Below are 25699 nucleotides of genomic sequence, written 5' to 3'. Positions count from 1 at the left end.
ATGACAGAGTCCATCAAAAAAGCTCTTCGGTATAACAAAGCAAATGTTTTACGAAAAAGAAAATAAGTGAGAAGCTACTGGTTCAAAGCTTAAAGAACATATTCCTCCAATTAAAAACAATCAGCAAAAGACAGCTGCACACCCAATGAAATGTGTGCTACTTTTGCTGCTTATTATAAACCTCTATATATCAGACATTCCTAGCCCTGAAATTATTCAAAAATATTTGGAAGTAGCAGGCTTGCTGACAAACAAAACTGATAAAGAAACCCGAGATTAAAAAATAACAGAAGGAAGATATCTTAGATTCAATAGCATGTATGAAAAGTGGTAAAAATCCAGGACCTGATGGCTTTCCAGTTTAATTTTACCAGGTTGAGAAGGCAGAATTTGTAGGTCCCTTGAGGGGTACCGTCAATGACATTCTGTTAGGGGAAGAAGTTCCACAACCTATTAAAGAAGTTACTGGTCTCTCCAAAGCTGGGGAAGTCCTAATCTAATGCAGCTCTTCAAGTCCTGTCCCACATGGACTTTGTCCCCTAGTTCCTTAAAGGATAATTGCTCTTCATACCAGCTCAAAAAAAGTGAGTTACGTTGGGTTAAATCTCCCATTTGAATTACACAGAGGGTCTAGATAGGAATGTTCATTGCCTCCTTTACTTTTTGCATTGGCCATCCTCTCTTTCACAGAGGATAACAATGAATTTATCACAAGAATAAAACTTGCAGGAACACATCAGAAGGTACATAAAAATATTATATCAGTATATAAAGTTAACCAGAACATTTCCCTATAAATTAGTATCTAAAGAAATACATGACTTTGGGAAAACATCTGGATTCATAATAAATTATGCCAAATCTGAAATGTTAGCTCTAAGTTTGCCAGACACAGAGAAGCTATAATTTTAGAACACATTTGGGTATAAATGGGCAAGAAATTTTGTAAGATACTTGGGAATTCACATCTCAAACAACCTAGAAGAGCTCTATCATTTAAAACATCAAACCACTACTTCAGCAAGTGAAAAACATCTGGAGAGCTGGGGGAAGAATACAAATTTCTTGGCCAGGAAGAACAGTCGCAGTCAAAAATGAACCTTTTGCCAAGGACATCTTCCTTGTTTAACATTTATTCTGTAATTATCCCAGATAAAAACCTAGCAGGAACACAGAGGAATTTACACAGAATAAAAGGCGACCAAGAGTGAGTGCAGATATTTGTACAAACCCATTAAACATGGAGACTCGCTATACCAAATATTACATGGTACTAGCAAGCCAGCAAGCTCAAAGCAGTAGTGGATTGGGGCACTCTAACCAAACCAATCAATGGGACTTTATTGAACAAGAAAATTGTGGTGTAAATATTGTTGAGTTACTGTGGATTAAGAAAAAAATCAGAACCTTCAGAAATATACAGACATCCTCTAGCATATCCTTTGCTATGGGTTTGGGAACAGAACTAGAGATAAGAACTTTTCCCCTTGCCAATGACATTTCTTGCAAATAATCCAGATCTTAATCCAAATCATAAACCACAGTTTTAAAAATTGGAAGAGCTATGGAACATAGGGTTGACCAGTGATTCAGTAAACTTTTCTAAATTAGAGATCATAAATAACTAACAGGCATTATGTTTCTCAGCTTCCTACGACAGTTGTATACAGAAAGCTAACTTTAATAGACGCAATGGCATCTGATCAGTTAAAAATAGCTAATTTATAATCAATCTTTGCAGACAGCTTTCTTAACAAAAAAAGTGTCCACATATGATACCCAGGAAAAGAATCTGGACAAATTATCCCAGAGGAATGGGATTTGCTCTGAAAAGAAGGACCAGCAACCTCAAGGTGTAACATGATAAAATAAAATGTCTTTAATACTGTTTCAACAGTAGCTTATACAAGTAGGTTAAAATATATACATACATTGAAGGGGAAGAAGTACTGGAGAAATTGTGGTGAGAGAAGATTTTATAGTGGACGTGTCCAAGCATCAGAGTATTGGGATACAATTTGTAATCCAACATAAATAAATATTGGATATTTATCACCAAATGATCCTTGGGTGATCATCCTGGGGCTTCCTAGCACAAAATGGTCACACAAAAGGAAACGAAGAATTGATCTCATCTGTTAGCAAAGATAGTCCAAGTTTATGGGAAGGGTTAAAAAAAACCAAGTTATTGAAAAACATGCCAATTGTGTACCCATCAAAATAGAGAGGGCAAATAGATAAATATCCAGTTACCATTTATTCAATACTCAGTCAACCCACCTGCAAAAAACCAAGCACACCTACTCAAAAAAGTTGGAAATTACAGTTTGACAGACATCTGGTTTGTTAAATGTGTAGTCAGATTTCACTCAAAAAAAAAACCCGCCAGAAACAGCATGTCAGAAGTAGTGTATAGATGCTAACTAACACCCTGTCAAAGTAATCTCAAATCTCTCTATAAAACTAACCAAACTATTGTTGTAATTAGTATGGTTTTGTTTCCAATATCTACATGACAAGGATTTGTAAGTCTGTTCAAAACTTGGTAAATAGTTTGAAGAAAAACTGACTTGAGGCTACAGCATAGACAGGAAAAGTCCCAGTGAGATTCCCAACAGTGGAGTTGCATCAGTGGTGAATTACATATCTCAACTCTTTTGGGCTACACTTTCCCTTCACTATGGAATCAGGAAAAACAACAACAAAAAACCCCAAAACTTCCCACCAGTCGTACCGTTTGTTCACATGCACAAATTGGAGTTTTAATGCAGAGAACTCTGGAGGCTAGTTTTTAAAAATTGACAATGGTGAAAAAGCTGGAAACCACTGGATCTTGTCTAAACTTGGTGAGATTTTCTGCCAAAAATTCCCTGGCACAGATAAAATAAAGCCAATCATGGCCCTTCAAGTCAATAAGTAGCTTTTATGCCACCACAACTTCATTTGTGTGTCCACCTTTATAGCGAGCTAGCAGCAGATGGGGCAGTGCATTCTGGGATGTCCTACTGCAGAGAAATATTGAAGGGAGACAAGTACTAAAGGAAACAGTGGCAAACAATCCCCCCAAAAGCACACTGAAGTGGTAACAGGAGGACAGTTATGTGACATCCTAGATCTCTTGCAACAGCTAAACAGTTAAGTGTCATGGGTACTAGTAGTTTTAACTGTTTATATTGTGACCAAGCTACTGTTTATAATCTTGGTCAAAGTTGTAATGTGGACACCCTCTAACAAACCCCAGAGCAATAGAACGATATTCAGAGCTCCTCATACAATATGGACTTCATGAGATCTACAATTACAATCAACTTTCCATTATGTTGGCTCTCACCTGTCTCTGTACATAATCAATAGCGCGGGTGGCAGCATCAGGGTTTGTCCCACTGTATGCATCATACACCTTCTGAATGCTGTGATCAACTTCATCCTCCACCTACAAAGCAAACATTAGTGCACTTTCAAACTATTGGTACAACTCTGGGCAGCACAGTCCTTTTTTCGGCTGCAAATAATAGGGTGTTGTCTAGGCTTATTCAATTAGGTGAGTTAATTGTGTTTTACAGATTACTGTACTTCGGAGAAATGGCTTCGCTTTTGGAATGCTGATTGGTTTGTATTTTGCACAAATATTAATTTAATGCTAATGGTTAAAAGCTACAATTAAAAATACTCTGCACAGAAAGTGAGGATGAATAACTCTACCTTGTACAGAATTTGGGGCCTTAAGCTGCTTCAGGACATCTATACAGTATTATAAAAATCTAAATTTCTGAAATATTTCTGAGCCAAGACATCACTTTCCCTCTTTCATTGCTTTTATTACAGGGTTGAGGCTACACCAACTACAGACTTAAGTTTGCAAATGAGTCTCCCTTAGAAGCATGGATTTTGCTACCCTACTCTTTCAAAAATATCAACAAATGAGGAAATAACTTCCAGGTTAGGTTTAGGCCCAAGGCAAAATGTGAGGAATTTGAAGTAAATAGATGTACACTGAAATCAATTTATGTTGGTACCAGTCTGTTTTGGAATAAAGTTAGCTAAAATGGGGATATGCTAAATTTGTTACTGACTCGACTCCATTTAGTCAATTTTACTCTGAAATAAAAGAGTGTCCACACATAAATTTGCCCCCAAAATAGCTACACTGGTGTCAATTCAACCTTTGTTATTTTGATGCACATGTGTGTGTAGAACAGCCCATACAGATGAGCCGCATGGGGCAGAGGTATAGTGCAGATGGCAGAAGTCTTGACCTCCAACTGACTGAGTTTTTAAAATCCTGGGCCAGTGCCAGAGGTGAAGAAAGCCTCCACTATTCTGTCCAGAAAACAAGTCTGGAACCGTTCAATTGACAGACTGACTAATCCCAGCTATCTACATATGGAAATTAATCTTTCAAAAGGAAATTTCTTCTCATTTAGCAGACAAAATGAAAGATCTGAAATGGGCTGGCTGCTGTCATGAAGAAACGCATGAAGAAACACATCGCTCTAGGTAAAATCTGTGTGCGCAAATTGGACCCAGACCTCTCATCGCTAACAGGATGTAGGAAAGTTTCAAATGCACCAAAGATTAGTTATGCCTCCATTTGGAAGTCCAGAATGCCAGCTTCCCCAAATAAGCTGTCACTGGGCTCAGTCTCACTTGATACTCAATCTTGCCAACTACCGTCCAGTCTTTAGTCTTCCCTTCTGTGGAAATCTGTCACAAGGAATTCTGACACCATTTTTTAAAACCTGTTCACTCTCTTGTTCTGAATATAAGATGTACACAGCTCTGGTCTTTGCTGATTAACTCCTCCTGGCAACAAACAATGATCAGGTGTCTATGTTGATACTTTCAGATCCTTCAGCAGCCTTTGATAAGACTGTATGGCCATTAATGCTCTGCTAGTCTAGAGTGATTTCACTCCCTCCCTCCCCGAAGTGGTAGAGGGTTGTTTGGGGCAACTTCTTTTCTACCAGATATCTAGGTTCTATTTTTTTGCCTCTTCTGTAGAGTCATGTGAGACAACAGCAAGCAATATATTTGGCTTCCAGGGTCATAAACAGACAGACAGGCAGGTCTGTGTCTCATTTTCATCTGATTTGAATGATGTGGGTTTTGTTTTCCCAGTTCTTAGAGACTGGGATTTGGAAGAGAATGAGCTGGCTGAGGCTCAACCCAGATCTGAGCACAGTAATCCATACCTTTGATCTTTAGGCTAGAGTACTGCATTGTACTTTGTTGGGAACTACCCCCTAAAAACTACTCTGAAGTTACTGATGTAGAACACAGCTGCTCATTAGGTAACATTTCATTAGTTTCAGGAACTGCAGTGTCTTCCTATTTTACTTTTAATGACTAGTCAAGGTGTCGATTTCAACCTACAGAGCCCTATAGGTAGGGCCCTACCAAATTCACTGTCCATTCTGGTCAATTTTACAGCCACAGGATTTGAAAACTAGTCAATTTCACATTTTCAGATGTTTACATCTGAAATTTGATAGTGTTGTAACTGTTGGAGTCCGAACCCAAAAGGGGGCTGGGCGGGAGGGAGGGTTGCAAAGTCAGGTACCTCCCCCTGCTGCAAGAAGCTCTACAGCTGGGCAACAGCCCTAGAGCTTCCTGTAGACGCAGGAGGTACCCGGAAGTGGGTCTGATCTCCCCTCAAGAGTGGCTGTGCAGGGGAAGAGTAAGTTCCATCCCTACCCAGCCTGGGGACTAGTAGCTGGAGCCTGGGGAACAGTAGAAGCCCCTACTGGAGCACCCCCAGCCCTGCTCCTCCCCACCAAGAGCTAGCTTTCACAGGGAGGGGTTATTTCATGGTCTGTGACATGTTTTTCACAGCTGTGAATTTGGTAGGGTCCTACCTATAGGGTTTAGATTCTGGCTACTTGAGCAGCTACTCTCTTCCCAACATGCTTAATAGAACCTAGATTTAAACATCCCTAATGGAACATTTACACTGAAGCAGTCTCTACTTTGGAACTCACTATCCCAGTGCTCCAACAGTTCTAAAGGCAGCAGACCTTGGGGGACAGTTCAAGGTAATTTCTTTTCTCAGCTGTTTCCTTGAGCAGGATTGTTTGAGGGAAGTTTCCTTTTGCAAAGAAACACGCAAAAAATGTATGTTTACATTCTACACACTCTCAGGGCACACTAACAAAAATGAAAAGCAGTGGAAGAGAATGCCAAGTTATCAGTGCCTGTCTGCTCCATCTGCAGCAATACAGAAGGCCAAGCAAGATAAGGTGAAGGCTGTTCAGATGCCATACCAAATTAAGAACAAGTTACAAAAGCATTAACATCTTACCAGTCTATGTGAATTGTTTGTCATGGCCAGGAAATGTCAGTAGCATTTTATATCTACATCTTGCATTAAGCCAAAGCATGCTAGTGTTACTCCCATTTTACAGATGAGAAAACAAGATTTTCTGCAGGCTATGCAATGGAGTCAAGCAGTGCCAGGATTAGCATTTAGAAGTTCCCAGATTTACAGTCCTATGCTCCTTCCATTATGGCATGTCTCATTTCTAATTACTAAGACAAAACGGAATCATTTCCTTCCACAACTTAGTTTTCCATTATATTTGCCAATCAGTAATGAATAAAAGGCCTAGATCAGATGGTCTTGTGCTGATGTGAAAGAAACTAAATATGTAGCTGGATTGTTTATTCTAACTTTTCAGTAAGTACCCAGTCCATTTGGGCTGCTTACTTTATGACAATACCTTGAAGAGCAACTTAAAGAAAAAAAATCAAGTTGGGTAAGCATTGATATACAATATACCCAAATGCAGTGCAACCTATGCTGCACACGGATTCAAAATGCTTTTAAAAACACAATAGAATATTTGGCAAATAGAGATATGCCAATTATGGCATGATCCTATTTACTGCGTATCAGCTTTTCACCTCACTCTTCAGGCGACAAAAGCCTGCTAAACATCAGGCTGAATTGTTATATAAATTCCCACACTACCTCTTTCAGAAAAATTGTAGCCCTTTTGTAAGGCCAGAATAAAATTAAATTGCAAGTGAGTTATCAGGTTTTTTTTAAAAAAAGTAATGAGCTATCTTTCATCCAAGTTTGGAGTAACCCATAACCTTAAGCTACTTACTTCCAGACCTCTGAAGAAGTCTGTTTTAATATAGGTTTGATTTTTTTCATCTTTGCTATAATTTAGGCCTGCACCTTTCTTTGATATTATACAATGTAGAGAATCAAAATATCCTCACAATACCCAACAGCAGTTTTAGAAAATCCCAAACATAAGTATACCCGCAGTAAATATGGGAAGTTTTTTTTTCAGCAGGTTGGTCACAATCTACAACAAAACATTTATTGGACTTTAGAAAAGTTTTTATTACCTTTGCTCTGTAGATGTATCCCAGAACTACCACCACAACTTCAGTGATGAAAACCAAGAGGAGGATGATCACAAACTGTTAAATACAATTCAAAATATTTATATTATATGTAGCTTTACTGACATGCTTTTTGAAAACCTAAACTCTGCCTTTCTGGTTTATCAAACTTGCCAGGCAAGTTATTAACTTGGCAACTAATTTATAGAAATAGTCAACCAAGTGGATCATTCCAAATAATCCATCCGTACTTAAGTTCATCTAAGTAACTGAGTGTTCATGGTTTCAGCAGCCAACAAAAATCAGAAATGTCAACAAAGATTCAGGCAAATGTCCATTTAGAAGACAGCCATATGTTGGCATACTGCAGCCATGTATATGTTTCTCCATTCTAGTAGCTTTAAGAGAACACCAAAGTCAACTGCAAGAGAAGGTTAAAGTAGTCAGACAAGGAAATCAAGTCAGAGTTTAAGTACCAAAGGGCCCACCAGATCTAGCCTGAACTCCTGTATATCACAGGCCACCAATGCCACCCAGCACCTGCAGATGAAATCTAACCAAAACTGGACCAAAGTATTACAGCCCACAGGACACTTATCTATTATGGGACACAATTTTTTAAACACATTAGTACCATATACATAACATGTATTTGAGTAAAAATAAGTGAATAGATGGCAAACGGCGACAGAAACTGAAGTACTAATTTAAACACAAGTACAGCTTGGACAACACAGCCCCTATTCCTATTCCGTTTTAAGTTTCAGCTTTCTTAAGCACAAATGTGTTTTAAAGAATTTTTTTTAAATGATTGAATACAGATGTACCCTGAAGAACGTTAACAGTATTAATCTTTTTTACTTTTACCAGATCGTTCCAAATAGAGACATTGGAAGGACCTTAGATAAAGTTTCAATACCAAAAAATACTGATTTAATACATTCCAACACAAAAAAACTGAGAAGTGTTTTAGGATAAAATAAGAAAAAAAACTGCGCTTGTAAAACAAGATTACAAGAGTAAATATCTAAAAACCAAAACGTACTTGACAGCGTCCATTTTAAACACTATCAGTAAGGCTCTGTTCATTCAAAGGGAACACTAAGGCCAAATATATATCAGAACATGCAATAAAGCCTCAAAAATTCATGTGAAACACAGCAACTTACAGTGGCAAGTCCACAGCGACTTTCACGGATTGTGGCACAGCACCCAATAAGTCCAATAATAAAGAGAAGTGTCCCCACAGCTATTATAACCACTGCTGGAATAAGCGTATAGACATCTTCAAAGAAGTGATCGTAGTCGTCATACGTTATGAAGACATAGGCTCCCACATAGCACAGAATGCCTGCTGCTGCCTACACACACACAAAAAAAATAGGGTCATCAAATTCTCCATAAATCCCAACAGTTAGTTTGTTTATTTTTTAAACACACTCCTCTACAAGTGGTTATAATTTCATAATGAGTACCTTAGCAAGCATTTCTAATGTCAATAAAACAGTCCTTCTGTATGACCACAGCTATAGACACTTACCTGATGACTGGTGAAGTATTGGCTATACCTAGACTGGGGAAAGTGGAGGTTAGTGGATCGTTAACTCCAATGTTTTACCTAGTCTAGATATCTGTTAGATTAGGTGAAAGGCTGAACCCCAGTCTAACCCCAAACTCATCTGCATTTAAACTAGATAAACACTGGAGTCAGTTCACCTCTACCTGACCTCCATACCCTTAAATAAGGAAAGAGAGAGGTTGTGTTGCGAACATTGCACTCCTGTGTGCCCCCTTCCCAAACATGCGTCCCATGAACTAATATGATTGTCCAAGAGCTCGTCTACACTGGCAATTTACAGTGCTGCAGCTTTCTTGCTCAGGGGTGTGAAAAAACCGCAAGTTTCAGTGCTGTAAAGTGCCAGTGTAGACATTGCCCCTGCGCTGCACCGCACCCACACAAGGCACGTTAAAGTGCGGCCGCGACAGTGCTTTAATATTGCCAGTGTAGACTCGCCCTAAATAACCTGCCATACACCACGTACTCCTTTTCTTTTTGCGAATACAGACTAACACGGCTGCTGCTCTGAAACACTCCTAATACTGTTGACAGTAAGGGCTTGTAAACACTGGCAAGTTTCTGCGCAGTAAAGCAGCTTTTTGCACTCAAACGGCCAATGTGTACATGCTGCCAAGCCACGCTGTGCGCAGAAACTCCTCAGCTGCAGCGCTGCAAAAAACCACCTCGACAAGAGTCGTAAGGCTATTTGCGCAGAGGCTCCGCCGCTCCATTGCCAGTGTAGACACTTGATTGCTTTCTGCACTGTAATTGGCCACCGAAGCTGTCCCATAATGCCTCAGTGAATGCTCTGCTCATTGTTTTGAACTCAGCAGCCCTGGAGATGTGCACCCCTCCCCTTTCAAAGCATCATTTCCAAGAGCCCTTGAACGCTGTGCTGATCTGCTTCAGGACATAAAGCAAGCCATTAACATGGAATACAGCAGCTCGTGCTGTTGAACGGAAGCAGGGGTGGGGGTGTGTGTGTGTGGTGACCAGATGTCCTGATTTTATAGGGATACTCCTGATTTTGGGGGCTTCTTATATAGGCACCTATTACCCCCCACCCCCATCCTGATTTTTTACACTTGCTATCTAGTCACCCTATGTGTGCGCACTGTGCAGAGAGCCCAGGGCTGATGTTGGGGTTTCCTCCCTCCCCCTGCCTCAGGGCTGGTTGTTTCCTGCCACTGTCTGAACTTATAAGACAGCATGCTGACACACTGTCCCCCCAAAACACACTACTCCCCCCACCCCACCCAATACACTCACACGCTCTCCCCCTACCAACTTCAGTTGAAAAGCAGCTGGCAACGCAGTGGGATGCTCATGGAACAATGGGATTGGGAAACCTGCATCATCTGATGCTGTGCTTGCTCCATGAGGCATTGCAAACCTTTCCCAGAGCACCCTGCAGCCAGGTGCACAGCGGGATAGCTATCACAATGCACTGCTGTCTTTGCCATTGCAAGAGCTGCTAATGTGGATGTGCTCCAGCGTCACAAGGAACACAATGTGGACACGCAACAGTGGTTTAATTCCAGCATTTTAATCAAAGTGGTGTAACTTGTGGCGCAGAAACTTGCCAGTGTAGAGATACCCTAAGGGCTAGTCTACACTGGCAATGTAGAAGCGCTGCCACTGGAGCACTTTAAGGTGGCTTGTGTAGTCGCGGCAGAGAGCTCTCCCAGCGCTCTAAAAACCCCACCTCCACGAGGGGCGTAGCTCCCAGCACTGGGGTGCTGTCTACGCTGGTGCTTTACAGCGCTGAAACTTGCTGCGTTCAGGTTTTTTCACACCCGGGTGAGAAAGTTGCAGCGCTGTAAAGCGCCAGTGTCCACAAGCCCTCAGACTCTGTTAAATCCAAACAGCTAGCTACTTGCAGATAATCCAGAGAGTTCTTCCTTCAGATACAGGAACTGTTTTATACTCTAAGATGCATTAATTTTTATTTGGTAAGGAAAAGATTAAATTAAAACCAAGATACCTTTTGTGAAAGGTATGTAACAAGCTTTCCATTTTAAAATAGGTAGTATCTCCAGTCCAAATAAAAATTTTCAGTCAGACAATCGCTGTGTATTATCAGTGTGGTGCGTATCTACAGAATACATATGGTAAGATTTCAACTTCAAAGGAAACATTCTCAGAAGTATTATTGTACGAACTAGCCAGTTTCTGCACAAAGAGGAAATCATTACCTATACTGCTGTAATTTACTGGCAGATTCATGCTGAAGATCTTATTGCTCCCTCTACTACAAATGTAGAGATGCAACTTATTGAAAAATTCTAACTCTAAACTGGTGCATGCAAAATCTCATTCTGATCCTGAATTCCAACTGCAGTAAGACTTCCACTGATTTCAATGGAATTACACTCTCAAAAAATCACGGGACTGGACCCGTGAGAGTACACTGTACACCAGTAGCAGCAAGTACTTCTGCCTCTGTATTCCCTTTTCTAGTTATACAATGAACCCAGTGTTCTCTCTTCACATCCCCCTGGCCCCATGTCAGCATCTAGAACACTCAAGGTAAATTCTGCACTGAACAGCTTAAATGGGAGAACTAGGCCATCTATAAGGTAAGCTGATGCAATAAAATAATGGATGCTGTGTACTCAGTTATAATATTCTGTCTGTCAGATGGAAGACTGTCAAACGCAACAGGGCACCCTTACACCAAGTGAAGTTAATAGTCACTACACTGTCTCCTGGTCTACATTAGTATACTGCAATAGATCTGGCTAGTACTTAACATTCATTTAGTAAGTTACAAGCTTTACCAAAACCTTCAGAGTTCCCTAGGCCAGGAACAGCTAGCTGTATTGAAAGAAATGGACTATCACTTTAGAACACTGAGATCATTTTGCGTTAATTCAAACTGGTTTTACAGAGTTTTTATATGACCCTGAATATCATTATTTATCTAAACTGAGTTAAAATGGATCAAGACAGTTCATTATGGGGGCTTTAATGAGCTAGAAACATGAAACTAATCCTGAATCTGAGCTCAGATTCAATGTGTTATATTGTCTCCAATACTAAAAGGTGTTAATCTAAGTCTTCATTTCCCCCATGGGGTACACTCTGTTTTGAACTTGAATAAAAGTGATGATATACTGAATCTGTACATATGAAGTTACATGCAGTGTAGCTCTGGGGGTTTATCCAGTTTGTGTCTCGTCTGATGGGACCCTGGTGCTATGTAGTTTAACTGCAGATGCATATTAATATTTATATCTTAATGCTACTATGTATTTGTATTACAGTAGGCCCTACTGTGTTAATAACTGCACGAATGAAGTGGGTCCCTACCTTGGAGGGCTTACAATCTAAACACAATGAGTGTGCGGGCAGGGATGGGGAAGGATCTAATATACAAGTAACCTAAATAATGTAAATAGTAAACATGAGCGTGCCTGGATTTTTTTTTTTTAAAATAAACATTTATAAGAAGGGAAATTGTTAGGAAGATATTAAATGACCAGAAAGAGAAGACGAGACGTGACACTAGAATGATGTTAAATGGTGTAGTAAACATGGTAAGATATGAACAGGGATAAAGTTAAAATAAGTCAGTATTTGGATAAGTTTAAGTCCCAGATCAGTGCCTAAAAATGGAATTGCTCACCTAAGGCATTAGTGACTATATTAGCCTTAATCTGTGAGCATGTCAGTTAACAATGAAAGCTATAAATTTTGGCTGTGTGTAATTTATTTTAGACTTCATGGTGATGTAGGACATAAAATATTGAGGGGAGGAAGGAATAATCTGCTGGTTAACTAGTGTGAAACTTTACTATCAAAACAAATTGTGTCTCAGCTGAAGTTTCCTCTTGCTGCAAAGTTTCAGAAGCTATTTGAGAACTACACTCCTGCTGTCATAAGCAGGTCTTATTCTCATGTGAAGAAAATACAAATCTTTGGAAAAAAAGGATAAAGACATTTTTACCATTACAGGTCCTCTTGAATGTACAACACGGGACCCAAACAACTTCTCAGACTTTTCTGAGAATAGGAGCCACAGAAGTGGTAAAGAAGTACAAATGCTACTGTTCAGTTGTACAAGTATTTCAATTTTACAGAGCTGATACTTGATTAAAATGAGCTAAAGAACTTCTGGTTCTACACCTGCCTGTTACCTCCTACCAACTTTTGTTTTACAAATTGTAGAAATGTAGTGCTGGACGGGACAACAAGAGGTCATCAAGTCCAATCCTCTGTGCTGAGGCAGGACCAAGTAAACCCTACACCATTTGCGACGGACATTTGTCTAATCTGTTCTTAAAAATCACCAATGCTGGGGAACTCACAACTTCCCTTGGAGGCCTATTGCAGAACTTAACTACCCTTATATTTAGAAAGTTTTTCTGATATCTACCTTAAAATATCCCTTGCTACAGATTAAGAGCATTACCTTCTTGTCCTACTTTCAAAGGACATGGAGAACAATTGAATTTAAAATGGCCATTAACATATCTGAAGACCTTTGAAGTATGCTTTAAAAAAAGTTTCCCCTCCCCCTTGTCACAGCATAAAACATAGGCAAAATTGACTTACTATGCTTTATGCATCTGACAGCATTTCACATAAACTACATGAATTTACCATAATAGAAGTGTTAGGGCTGAGAGATATGATTGCTGAATCAACAGGTTAAATGCAGAAGATTCAGAAACTCCAACTATACATTGCATTCAGAGTAACAGTCTGAAAGAACAAACAAGGATGAGAGATTCAGGCACTCTCAAAGTCTAATCATGGCTCTGCTGGTGGCTCACTGGGTGGCCGTGGGCAAGGTATTTCACCTCTGCCTCTATAAAATGGAAGTAATATGAATCTCAACACCCCTTCCAATTAGTTATCTAATAAGTTCACATTTGCACACAACACTGAATACATAAGGTGCTACATAGATACTAAACTGAAAAAAATCAGCTCGGGGCAAAACACAAAAATGAGACATTTTAGCAGAGTTATGTTTAATGGCTTATTTCCTTCAAAACCTAGTTGTCTTCCCTGTGCTAAACAACTAAAGTTCTAGCTCAACTCTAATACGCTAGCATTTTATGTACAGAATGGAACGCAGACATGCACATTTGGGATATAAAGTGAAGAACCAAAGGGGAGCCAGGGAACAATGGAATTACATTAAGTGTTGCCTAGCAATGAAACATGTGAATGTGCCAGTGATGTCATCCCCCACTTCAAAGGATTAAGAGGCTTGTCAAATGTGGTATTTTGCAAGGTGGCAGAGGGAAAAACCATCTGCAGCTGTCACCAGATATGAAGAGAGTGCAAAGGAAGACTGAAATCAGCACCATTTGTGAGCCTCTTTGTCCTTCTCTGCTATGTTTTAAATGGAATTTTAAGTGGCTTCTCTCTTCCCCCCACCCAAGAAAACCCAGTTCATAGAAGGGGAGCTGAGACTTAGCATATAGCTTCATAGGAATAATTTGGGAAGGAAATTTTTTTTTTTTAATGCAAAGCAGTTGTCAATCCTATAATCTTAGGATCTTTGCAATTTGTTGAGATTCTACAATTTTTACAGTTTGAGACGTACTTTCTAAAATAAAAATTGACGTGAGTTCCACTAATACTATCAAAATGCTGATCCAGAATAAAACATGTGGTGCTTATCAAAGTAATATCATAATGAATATTTTGAAGTAAAAACTTTCATTAAAGCACTTAAATTACAGCAACTGAAGACTTAAAAGCTAGCGCTGCACATGTAAGAACATTTAAACACTTAAGTTACCATTCACCAGAATCTTTAACGTCAATTTACATTGGAAGATAAGATCTTAAGTGAATCAGCATACTGCTCCACCCTAATCTCACACATTGACTTCCAAATTTCTATCCTTATTCATGAATATCAAGATCATATTGCTGCTGCTTTGTGTGTTTTTACAACCTGTTTAAGATAGGGTATGTATCAATATAGCAGAGAAAGACCATCCAGCTAGAAAAAGATTTATTCAAACCAAATAAGCTTGCAACCAAAATTCTTATAACCTAAATTAATAATGGACAAGATACTAGTTTAAAACTTGTATTCAGAAGATTTAAGTTAGAAGCAGAATTATCTTATGTATTGTCAAATTAAATTTAAGAACACAATCTCTTAACATATGCTTAAGATCTGAGAAAAAAAAGACACTGAGATTTTATTCTTTGCCTAACAAACAATACAAGTTTGCAAATCCAGTCTATTTCCCCTTGTTTATTTCCCTCCCTACTGCTCGGCAACTGCTGGAAATGGCCCACCTTGATTATCACTACAAAAGGTTCCCCTCTCCCCTGCTCTCCTGCTGGTAATAGCTCACCTTTCCTGGTCACTCTTGTTACAAACTGTATGGTAACACCCATTGTTTCATGTTCTCTGTGTATATAAAATCTCCCCACTATATTTTCCACTGTATGCATCCGATGAAGTGAGCTGTAGCTCACGAAAGCTTATGCTCTAATAAATGTGTTAGTCTCTAAGGTGCCACAAGTACTCCTTTCTTTTAGTCTAAGATCTAAAGTAATCTTTTTCTGGCACTCACATCACCATCAGACTCTAGTCAGAGCTCTTAACAACTCTGCTGTTGTTCGAGTTAGAAAAGAATCTGGCTCACTCGCAGCACTGCAATGGCTCTACAGTAAAAGTTAGTAAAAGCTTTTTGGTTGCTCTAGTCAGATGCAAGACAGAGAAAACAGATGGGTTGAGGAAACAGATGCCATTTCAGTGATAGCCACTTTTCTTACTGTAACATCACTTAAAATGACATCAGTTATATGCATTGCATATGATTCACACAGATGTATTTCATATATAATGCTCTAGAACGTAAAAGCAATATTAGAAATTGAACTAGAGAAAATAAGCATTAACCTTTCACGAATACCCAAATCAAGGAAAGTCAACTAAACTTGTGTGCTGTAATAATTAGGCTTAAATCCGTTTGGACAAAGTGGATATGGATTAAAACAACACCCACAAACTAGAGTGGGTTCAGGAAAGGGCAGAGTGACCAGTGCCACAGGAAGAAAAGGAGGACTTGTGGCACCTTAGAGACTAACCAATTTATTAGAGCATAAGCCACAGGGATGACTTAAGAATGATTATCTTTACTTGTGATGGCATGTAGGGTACAGGTAGCGCCACACCACAGTGAACAGCTCTGGCAACAGGGAGACAGAGCAACACTACATGTTTAAAAGAACATATGTGGGAGGCACTGCTGGGCACAAAGAGCCATGTAGAGTATACATTCTAGGATTCTGGTGTGTATGTACTCTACCCATCTAAACTATGCCTCATCCTCCACGTTATTTATACCTATGCTAATTGGGCACGCGGTGTCTACTCTACATACTGCCATAAGTGTAGACATACCATGAAATATATCTTTGCACATAAGCATATGGAGGGAAAGGGAGCTTGGTAAATCTAAAGTGTGACGTGCATCAACAGGCCAGAAAGGAGTTGTTAAAATGGTACAAGCGTTGGACAAGTCAATTGAAGAAAAATGGCTGAATATTAGGAAAGATTATCTGAATAGCTTTTTGTATATTTATATAATCATTCTTTGAAAATAATACAGCATCATGCAATATCAAAGTGAGCTGTAGCTCATGAAAGCTTATGCTCAAATAAATTTGTCTCTAAGGTGCCACAAGTACTTCCTTTTCTTTTTGCGAATACAGACTAACATGGCTGCTACTCTGAAAAATTTCTCTAGAATTGTCACAGGCTACCTTGTGAATGACTATTTAGGGTATTGTGTTTCTTGGAGAAGCTAAGTAAACCATACTGAGTTCTTTGGATCAGTCTTTTTTCAGGGTCTGATCTGGCCTAGATGTAAGAGTTAATAAATCCAAATGGGGTTTAAGATATTCCTCATTTCTACCTTTTGTACATACTAAGATGTTGATGCTTATTTGAAAGCTTTTCTGAATAAACTGTTTCAGTGTAAGATCTGACAGCCTAACAATCCTTCATAACCTGTATACTTTGAAAGATTGTTAGAGCATCTGTCAGATCTTGCAGTTTATTCAGAAGAGCTTGCAAATAAGCAGAAAGAATTGTTTTTGTATAATAAGGCAGTAATGATCCTCATGATTTTTAGACTGTTTTAAAACTAAAAGCAATGTAACACAAGTATACATGCTAAATTAACTTTAACTGTAGCTGCCACAAGTACTCCTTTTCTTTTTTCAGAACAAAGATTACATTACTTTTGCCACGTAAGCAAAAGGCTGAGCTAAGATTCATTTGCACTTAGCATTATATACACAAAATATCTCTAATTACAAGAGGCAGTAGACCATTGGCCTGAAAGTTTCAAATATACAGAGAGACCTATCACACTCATTCTTTCTGTATGCTCTGGTTCATAGGGAATGTTTGTAACTTGACCTGATTCTCTATTGTTTCCAGATTCCTTGTACTGCACAAGAACAATGAAGATTTTTCCATGCAGTAAAGTGTTCCTTTGCTGGATAAAACTATATTTCAAACTTCCTGCATCCCAAACCCCTCATCCCTGGTCCCAGCCCATAGCCCATACCCCGTCCCAAACCCTTCAGTGATACCACATTTAGCTTTCCAACTTGTTTTTGCTGCTACTAGCTATAAGCCCCATTTTAAAAAAAACACTATGAAAACAAATATTGTAAGAACTCTCAGGAGTTGGAAACATTAAAGGCTCTGATCTTGCAATAACTTAAAAACACATGACTATTTAATGGAGTTCAGTGGGACTACTAGTGGGTTTAAAGTTCATAGAATATCAGGGTTGGAAGGGACCTCAGGAGGTCATCTAGTCCAACCCCCTGCTCAAAGCAGGGCCAATCTCCAATTTTTGCCCCAGATCCCTAAATGGCCCCATCAAAGATTGAACTCACAACCCTGGGTTTAGCAGGCCAATGCTCAAACCACTGAACTATCCCTCCCCCCAAGTTGAGCATGTGTATCTTCCCAGGCTCAAGGGCCTACATGTGTTGCCTGATAATCTGTCTCAAAACAAAACAAATGAAATAATTCAAACATGCCATATCAGTTTCAAGAGGACAGTTTTAAAAATGATCAGTTGTTCAAAAAGTTTAAACATGGTTTATGTATACTCTCCCAGAAAATACACACCCTCCTCCCACCAAAAGTGCCCTGCTGATCTTCACTTCCACAGCAGTGGAAACCTCCCCGAGCAACATAAAAGTTTCGCTGGCATAAGCGCTCAAAGCACAGAATTGTGTTGATGGGGGATGCTACCGCCACTCATTTATGGGATTTTATTATGTCAATGGGAGAGCTCTCTCTCATCAGCACAGAGCAGCTACATGAGCAACTTTACAGCAGCATTGGTAGAGCTGTGCCACTGTAAGCTTGCAAGTGTAGACATGGCCCAAGATCATGCAATACTAATAATTTTTAAAAACTACTTTTGCCACTATTGCAGCAGAGTTGTCACAGTGAAAGAACAGATGCAGAGACTGTTCTACTTCTACAGACACTTGAAGAAGCTACACAACAGAAATGCTACTAGAACCAGTTCCCATTTTCCTTAATATTAGTCTCCTTTCCTCACGGAAAGCTGGATTCACGTGGAATGCTGGAGACCTCCAAACAAGAATTAGGTAGCATGTTTCAATGTTCTAATGTGAAAGCATTTAGAAGATACATGCCCCTTCCTTGTTTTTTTTTCTCTGACCTCATTTGTCATTGATTTACATAAGCCACTTATCTGCCTAAGCTCCTAGTATATCAGGAGTCAATAACATACATCATCTCTTCTCCAGACTTTTACCCCCAGTAAATTTGTTTTCTTTTCCTGATTAGAAATATTATTATAAACAGCAAATATTGTTTGATAAAAATGGCTATTCTCAAACAGTATTTTTCTCTGTATGAGCACATCCTTCTATTCTGAAATATTCCCATTTATAAGTAATCTTAAGTATGTTATCTATTTCCTGAGCTACTCGGCCTCATTTTTTACAACACATCATCATAGGTTATCGGTTCCTCAGGAATACAGGATGTTGATAGAGGGCACTGCATCAGGCAGTGTTCAAATATTTGCCTGCATTTACCACATTCACATTTGGAGTAATTTCTCAGCTTCCACATGGTAATACTGTCACCAATCTTTGCCATACCACCTCTCGCTCTATTCAGAGTACACCAGTGTTGTGGTTTGAAGTCAATGCCTGGAGGGAGTTGTTCTGAAGGAATCAGATTCTCCAGTGTCAGCAGCATTTCCTGCAATTTTATTACTGTGTAGCCTTCCCCAGTGGTATTTTGGGGTAGAGGCAAAGCTGTTTCTGGACTTCAGCCTACTGAGTAAAGAAAAGCATCCATGCAACAGGGGTCTTGGATCATATACCTGTTTTTGTTTTGCCTTTTTACTAAAAAGGCATCCTGCCTCGCTAACAGTGATACAATCCCTGTGAGGCAGTATAGCAACAATCCTTAAAACTACAACTTGGTGCGTTCCCTTATTGTGTGTTTAGTTAGTTCCAGAATCTATTCCATTTACTAAGTCATGCTCATGAGTGTACCATTTACTATCTTAAACTTTAATGAGATTTTAGCATCTCTTTATTCCATTGTAGTTATGTTTAAAATTCTCTGGAAATATTTACTAGTGATTTCCTATTGTTTCTTTCAAAGTTTGGTGGATGCTGTCTAACTTCAGATGTTCAATTATCTGTACTAGCAAAAGCTAAATTCCTTCATAAATATCTGCCATGTCTAAGATTTAGATATTGCTAATCTAGCTTTTCAAAAAGAATGCGCAGTCCTTTGGTTGCACAAGACAATCTTGTGCCATATCGGTGAGATATAGCTTTATAATTTAAAGGCTTTCTTCCTTCATTAATCTCTGGCAAGAAAACATTAATAAGCGGTAGACCAATTCAATATTTACTTATTGGAGGTTGACCCTTCTGAGAGGATCAAGTTGTAACTGATATTTGCTGTTAATGTTCCCTTGTAAGGGTACCTTTAATTTTTTAAGAATGCCTCATATTTATATTTTAGACAATTCATGTTATAATTGGCAGCTAAAATATACCATTTCATATTAAGATGAAATCATCATGCTGGCTTGTTTCAACACCCTAGTTTAACTTAATGCAGTGGTTCTCAAACTTTTGTACTGGTGACCCCTTTCACATAGCAAGCCTGAGTGTGACCCCCCCCCCCAATTAAAAACACTTGTAAATATATTTAACACCATTATAAAAAGCTGGAGGCAAAGCCGGTTTCGGGTGGAGGCTGACAGCTCATGAACTCTTCCCCCCCACCCCCGTAATAACTTCGCAACCCCCTGAGGGGTCCCAACCCCCAGTTTGAGACCCCCTGACTTAATGCATCTGTCCACAGTATATCGATTCAAGAGACACGTCTGAATTCTTGATCTTCACAGCATGGAGAACAGGCATATCTTGAAAGTTCTGAGCTAGAGGCCTGGAAAGGAGCATGAAGGTTAGTGATGATACATCAAGCTGGCTGTATCACAGCCCTACAAAAAACACTGTCAGTTCATACCAGCTCACCTATCTCCAATTGCTAAAACTTGTCTCAGTGGCAACCTTCTATGAAAAAATAAGGGAATATAGGTTTAGTGGTATCACCAGGATAAAATGAACAAAGAACCCGAATATTGGGGGAGGGGGATGCAGGCTTCCAGGAGAGACTGGACCATTTTTGTTGATAGGTATTCTATGAAAAGTTAATAAAAGCACAGTAAAGTTCCTACAGTGTGTACCAGGAAATAGTAAGAGAGTAACAGAAGTGGCTAGAAGCTTAATGGGGAGGAGGAACGGGCATAGCCATTGGTGACTGGAGACAAAGGCAGCCCTGTGGGTAAAATTAAGTTACTGGATGAAGAACTAGAAGTGGCTGGAGTGGTTACCTGTTAGCAGACTTGATATGTTAGATTCTAGGAAAAGTGAAAGATGGGCAGGGGATTTTATAACATAGGGCTGCAAGAAAATGAACAGCCCATCTCATTTTTCAGTCTTCATTGTTAGTGTTCAGTAGGTGACTCTCTTATTCTACTATAAGAAACAGAAATGCTGCTGATCTGTTCTGCAAATGAGTGATTAGCATTTAGTGATTACATGCTAGCATAACTGACATAAGTGGTAGAAACCAGAAATAGAATAAACTGAAACAGTGAAAACAACACTAAAGTAAACCTTGTCAAGAGTTACAGCAAGATACAAAAGATTCATGCTCATCTCAAGTAGTACATGATCTGTTTCTTCTTAAATGAAACTGTAATGAAATGGAAGAACAAAACCTGGACAGTTTGGGGATACTGAAAATAAGATATTCTCAATGCTATCTGTCAAACATCTAAACATGATACTTTAAGTCCCTCTTCCAGGCCTCACAACAGCTCTTCAAGATCGGCTTAATTCACAAAGTCTCTACTGTCCCCAAACAGCAGAGATTAACTACTGATCAGCCATTAATACTGAAAGACAGAGGCTTGAATTTGAAAAAAAAAGTTGCAAGTTTCTTTTAAGAAAGCATTATCTTCAATGGAGCATAAAATGATCAAGAAAAAAAACATTAAGTGAACTTTGCCCTGGATATGCTGCTCTAGATAGATTAAAACTCACAGGTCCAATACCAGATGCTATATATAGATGAAGAAAGAGGAAGTATTAAAGGGAAAAAAGTGAAAGAATAAGCATTGGCATTAAACACAAGATGGCTGTTTGAACATGAGAAATGGCCCAACAACCAAAAAACCAATGCCACAGAACCAAGTTGAAGATGTGACACAAGATTGTAGAGACAAGTACAAAAAGGTCTTCAGACTACAAAAGTGAAAAGTGAGAGCTTCTCAGATGCAATCATTCTAAACATCGGCAATTGTAAAACATCAGGGGTATTCAAGCACACTATTTAAACTGTATTTAGAAAACAACAATACTCGAGAGTTAACACATTATGGAAGTTCCAATTCCTCAACTACCATGCATCTGCATATTGATGGATAGAAAGTAGTAGAATTTTCGACCCAGTCTCCCTGATGAAAGTTGGTAGACAATCCTCCTGAGAGCTCTACACTGACACCCAACAGCAGTTTGTTATATTTGTATTGAGAATGGACCATGAGGAAAACTGTGATCAAACAATATTTTATGTGCGACTCAGAGTTGGACTAAATTTATAAAACCAATCACAGGAGATTTTAGAGTTATTTGACAGATTGCAGGCTGTAATCTACGGCCAAAGTCTGGAGGATCCAATTAACAGAACTGGAACTACACAAAGATGAAAAATCGAAGATGGCTGAGATAATAAGGAACATATTACTTAACCAACAAAGCTGACCCCAAATATTAATGCAGTATGTTGAGCCCAGAGCAGGAAGCAACAAGTAATATTTAGTTTTCAGAGCAGCAGCCGTGTTAGTCTGTATTCGCAAAAAGAAAAGGAGTACTAATGGCACTTTAAAGACTAACCAATTTATTTGAGCATAAGCTTTCATGAGCTACAGCTCACTTCACTGGATGCATTGGAAGTAATATTTAGATGATGGAACAAAAGCTGAATTTTTTCCTTCTCTTCTGGCATTTAAAGTTGAAGATCCAGATTTTTAATCCCAGAATTGATGTTTCCAAAGGAAGGTATTCTACGATTCCCCATTTTGATGCCACAAACTGTGAAACCAAAATCACGACACAAGCCAGCTGAATTCAAAATTCTGTCATACTTACCCTCTTCTCCAGGCAGCTAAGCATCAATTGATCATATTAGTAGAACTGCCCTGAATGCACTCCCTACCAAAAAATATCCAATTTTTGGGAGCACAAACCCACTGAAATAAAAATGATTAGACATTTTCATATGGTACTAGACACTATTTCACAGCGTTTTAAATGATGCATTCTCAAGTTTCTCAACACAAACCAAGGTAATAGCATTACTGTAAATCAGGAACCTCATAACCCTGCACAGAACGATTCCCATGACAGTAGTCAGCTGTCCAACCACTGTTTAACTTGAACAGTCACTACATAAAATGAGTCACTATACAATTATATACTTGGAGGCAGTAAATGCAAAAAATTCTCTCTCAAGTACATAACATATGAAGACATCACTAAACCTATGATAAGCAGTCATATGACACCACAAACTCAGTTGTGCTCATTCAATAGCTAATCCAATTTATATCTTTAACCAAGTAAGAACAATCTATTTTAAACTCTCTAAAAATACACCAGTTACAACACAATTACATGGGTAGTTACAACCATGTATAACCAATTTCACAGGATGAATATTTGGTTCAAGCTACAGTATATTTAGCATAATACAGAACACAAACCTACCTTTAAAAGCCACACCCAACAATACACTGCTCCAAATGAATAGCGATATTATAGAGGCTATTGTGGCTAAATGGCACATGCATCACTCGATTTAAAAATCAAACAAACCTCAAGTGTATGATTCATCTCAGTGTAAGCAAATCCAGTCAGAAATGCTGGGACAGGAGGCAGCACATATATACAGATTTTGCAGGACCACCCTGGGTCACTAAAATATATATTTAGTGAGAAATTTCATCTTAAACATTTAAGATCAAAACACACACCATGGAACATGGGGATATTAGATTTAGTACCAACCCCATTTTGAAGAGTGAAACTATTTATATCAACGTTATTTGTGTTCTAATATTCCATTACCCACTACCCCTTCCCCTTCCAAAGCCTGAGATTTTTGAACAGCTGGGACAACAATCTTGCATTACTGTAATCCCAGTTCCAATCCATCCATCTGGAAAGCGTGCACTCTAAACACACAACCATATCATTTGTAAATTGTGTTTCCTTTACTTAAGCTAGGGTGTACTGATATAGCCAACATGACACTGTATTTTATGTTAACAATATAGCACAATCTGCCCACATTTATAAACATGGCTTACAAAGATCTACTATTCTACTAACCCAGATAAGCTTTGGTCTTCCTGTCTGCATGGTTTTTAGCTAAAGCAGCTAAGGTTCAGGGGAAGGGTAAAGTACTGCAGTTATTGCAAGAAATTAAAAAAGTCTATGATTAGTTACACTGAGACTATAATGCAAGGGCACATTACTACTTTATGCCACTAAAAGGGTTACAAGGAAATGTGTGTGCCCACCTGCCCCCAACCATACATTATTTGGGATATAGTCCCTAGCTAGATAGTTGGAAATTAATGATCACAAACAACACTGAGAAAAGTGAATGAATTCAGCAAAGAGAGCTAAAAAACAAAAACTTCATAACCAGGCCCAAATCAAGTACGGTTTTTCGGAAACCTCTTAGGGTACCTCTCAGATCCCTATCACCCTGCAGCCCACCTATCACATTAATTTGCATTTACTGAATCTTTGTGACCCAAAACTGGAAAAGGTATCTTGTAAGCGACATAACTTATTTAGAAAGCAGAAGATGAGTGTTTTCAGCCTCTCCCCTCCATGGGGAGGCCTGGGGGGGTTTATCTGCTGGAAGGCAGTGTGAGCAGTGACACAGCCCGGTCAGTCACCAGCATTATTCACCCTCCCGTCAGCCCTCGGCGCCGTCAGCACGGCACAGCCCCGACAGGGCTACAGCGCGGGGGCTCCCAAGCCCGCGTCCGACTAGACACCCCAGCTCAGGGCAGCCCCCAGCACCCCGCCAAGCTACACGAGGGCGCTGCCCCCGCGTTAGACCCCCGTCTCCTGCCCGCCCGGGGGAAGGTTCTACCCGGCCCGGAGCTGAGCCCCACCGCCGAAGATCCGAGGAGGGGGGCCTGGGACTGAGGGGAGCGAGTCAAGAACCCCTCGGCCCCCAGCCCCACCGCAGGCACCGAGCCCCTCGCAGAGAGTAAGCGCGTCAGCCCAGGCCCGCAGGGACCCCCCGGCTCACCCAGAAGATGAGGTTGAGGAAGACCAGGACGGTTTTGGAGGAGGTGATCCCGCACTGCCCCATCACTCCGGCGCCCATCCGCTGCTGCCCCTCTCCGCTCCGCCGCTGCCAGCTGGCCCGCCTGCCTCACGTGACCCCCGGGAAGGTACAAGCAAGGAGCCTAAGATGGCGGCTGCCTTTGTCACATGATGGGGGAGGTACCTAAGATGGCGCCCCCTTCTGCTCTTAAAGGAGCCGCAACCCTGTTGGCGGGGAGGGGGGTAAGGTATGGATGTAAGGAATGAAAGAGCGTGTCAGTCAAACAGACACCCACCCTTATCGTACGCCCATGCCCCATGACATGACACGACACCCATGAAAGGCCCTGAGTCGGGGGTGTCCAAGAATGGCCGGGGGGCATATGATGTGACACAAAGGTGCAGTCAGGGTGGGCAAGGACAGGGCAGCTGGTTGAGCGCAGCCCTGCACTGGGTGCCTGCCTAGGAGCAGCAGGCAGGACATGGGGCCCTGTATCACCAACCCAGTGCAGGCAGTAAGCCTGAGTCTGGTCTCTAAAATCGTGAGGTTAGCTTAAAAATCATAGGTTTCAGAGTAACAGCCGTGTTAGTCTGTATTCGCAAAAAGAAAAGGAGGACTTGTGGCACCCTAGAGACTAACCAATTTATTTGAGCATGAGCTTTCGTGAGCTACAGCTCACTTCATTGGATGCATACTGTGGAAAGTGTAGAAGATCTTTTTATATACACACAAAGCATGAAAAAATACTTCCTCCCAACCCACTCTCCTGCTGGTAATAGCTTATCTAAAGTGATCACTCTCCTTACAATGTGTATGATAATCAAGGTGGGCCTTTCCAGCACAAATCCAGGTTTTCTCAC

General features: G+C 39.9%; 1 protein-coding gene across 1 annotated transcript in view; it reads right to left on the bottom strand.

The window, feature by feature from the left end:
• Positions 1-24977, bottom strand: part of TSPAN3 (tetraspanin 3) — a 37537-nt gene extending 12560 nt beyond the window's left edge. Inside the window, exons 1-4 of the mRNA XM_073303507.1 lie at positions 24822-24977; positions 8523-8714; positions 7357-7431; positions 3332-3433 (exon numbers count right to left, since the gene is read on the bottom strand). Of these exons, the coding sequence (XP_073159608.1) occupies positions 3332-3433; positions 7357-7431; positions 8523-8714; positions 24822-24899 (447 nt within the window). The 5' untranslated portion in view covers positions 24900-24977. The remainder of the gene's footprint in view (positions 1-3331; positions 3434-7356; positions 7432-8522; positions 8715-24821) is intronic.
• Between the last annotated feature and the right edge of the window lie 722 nt (positions 24978-25699).

The sequence above is a fragment of the Lepidochelys kempii genome, chromosome 10 (genome assembly GCF_965140265.1).
Source record: "Lepidochelys kempii isolate rLepKem1 chromosome 10, rLepKem1.hap2, whole genome shotgun sequence".
Taxonomy (NCBI): domain Eukaryota; kingdom Metazoa; phylum Chordata; order Testudines; family Cheloniidae; genus Lepidochelys; species Lepidochelys kempii.
This window is presented reverse-complemented; position numbering and strand designations above follow the sequence as displayed.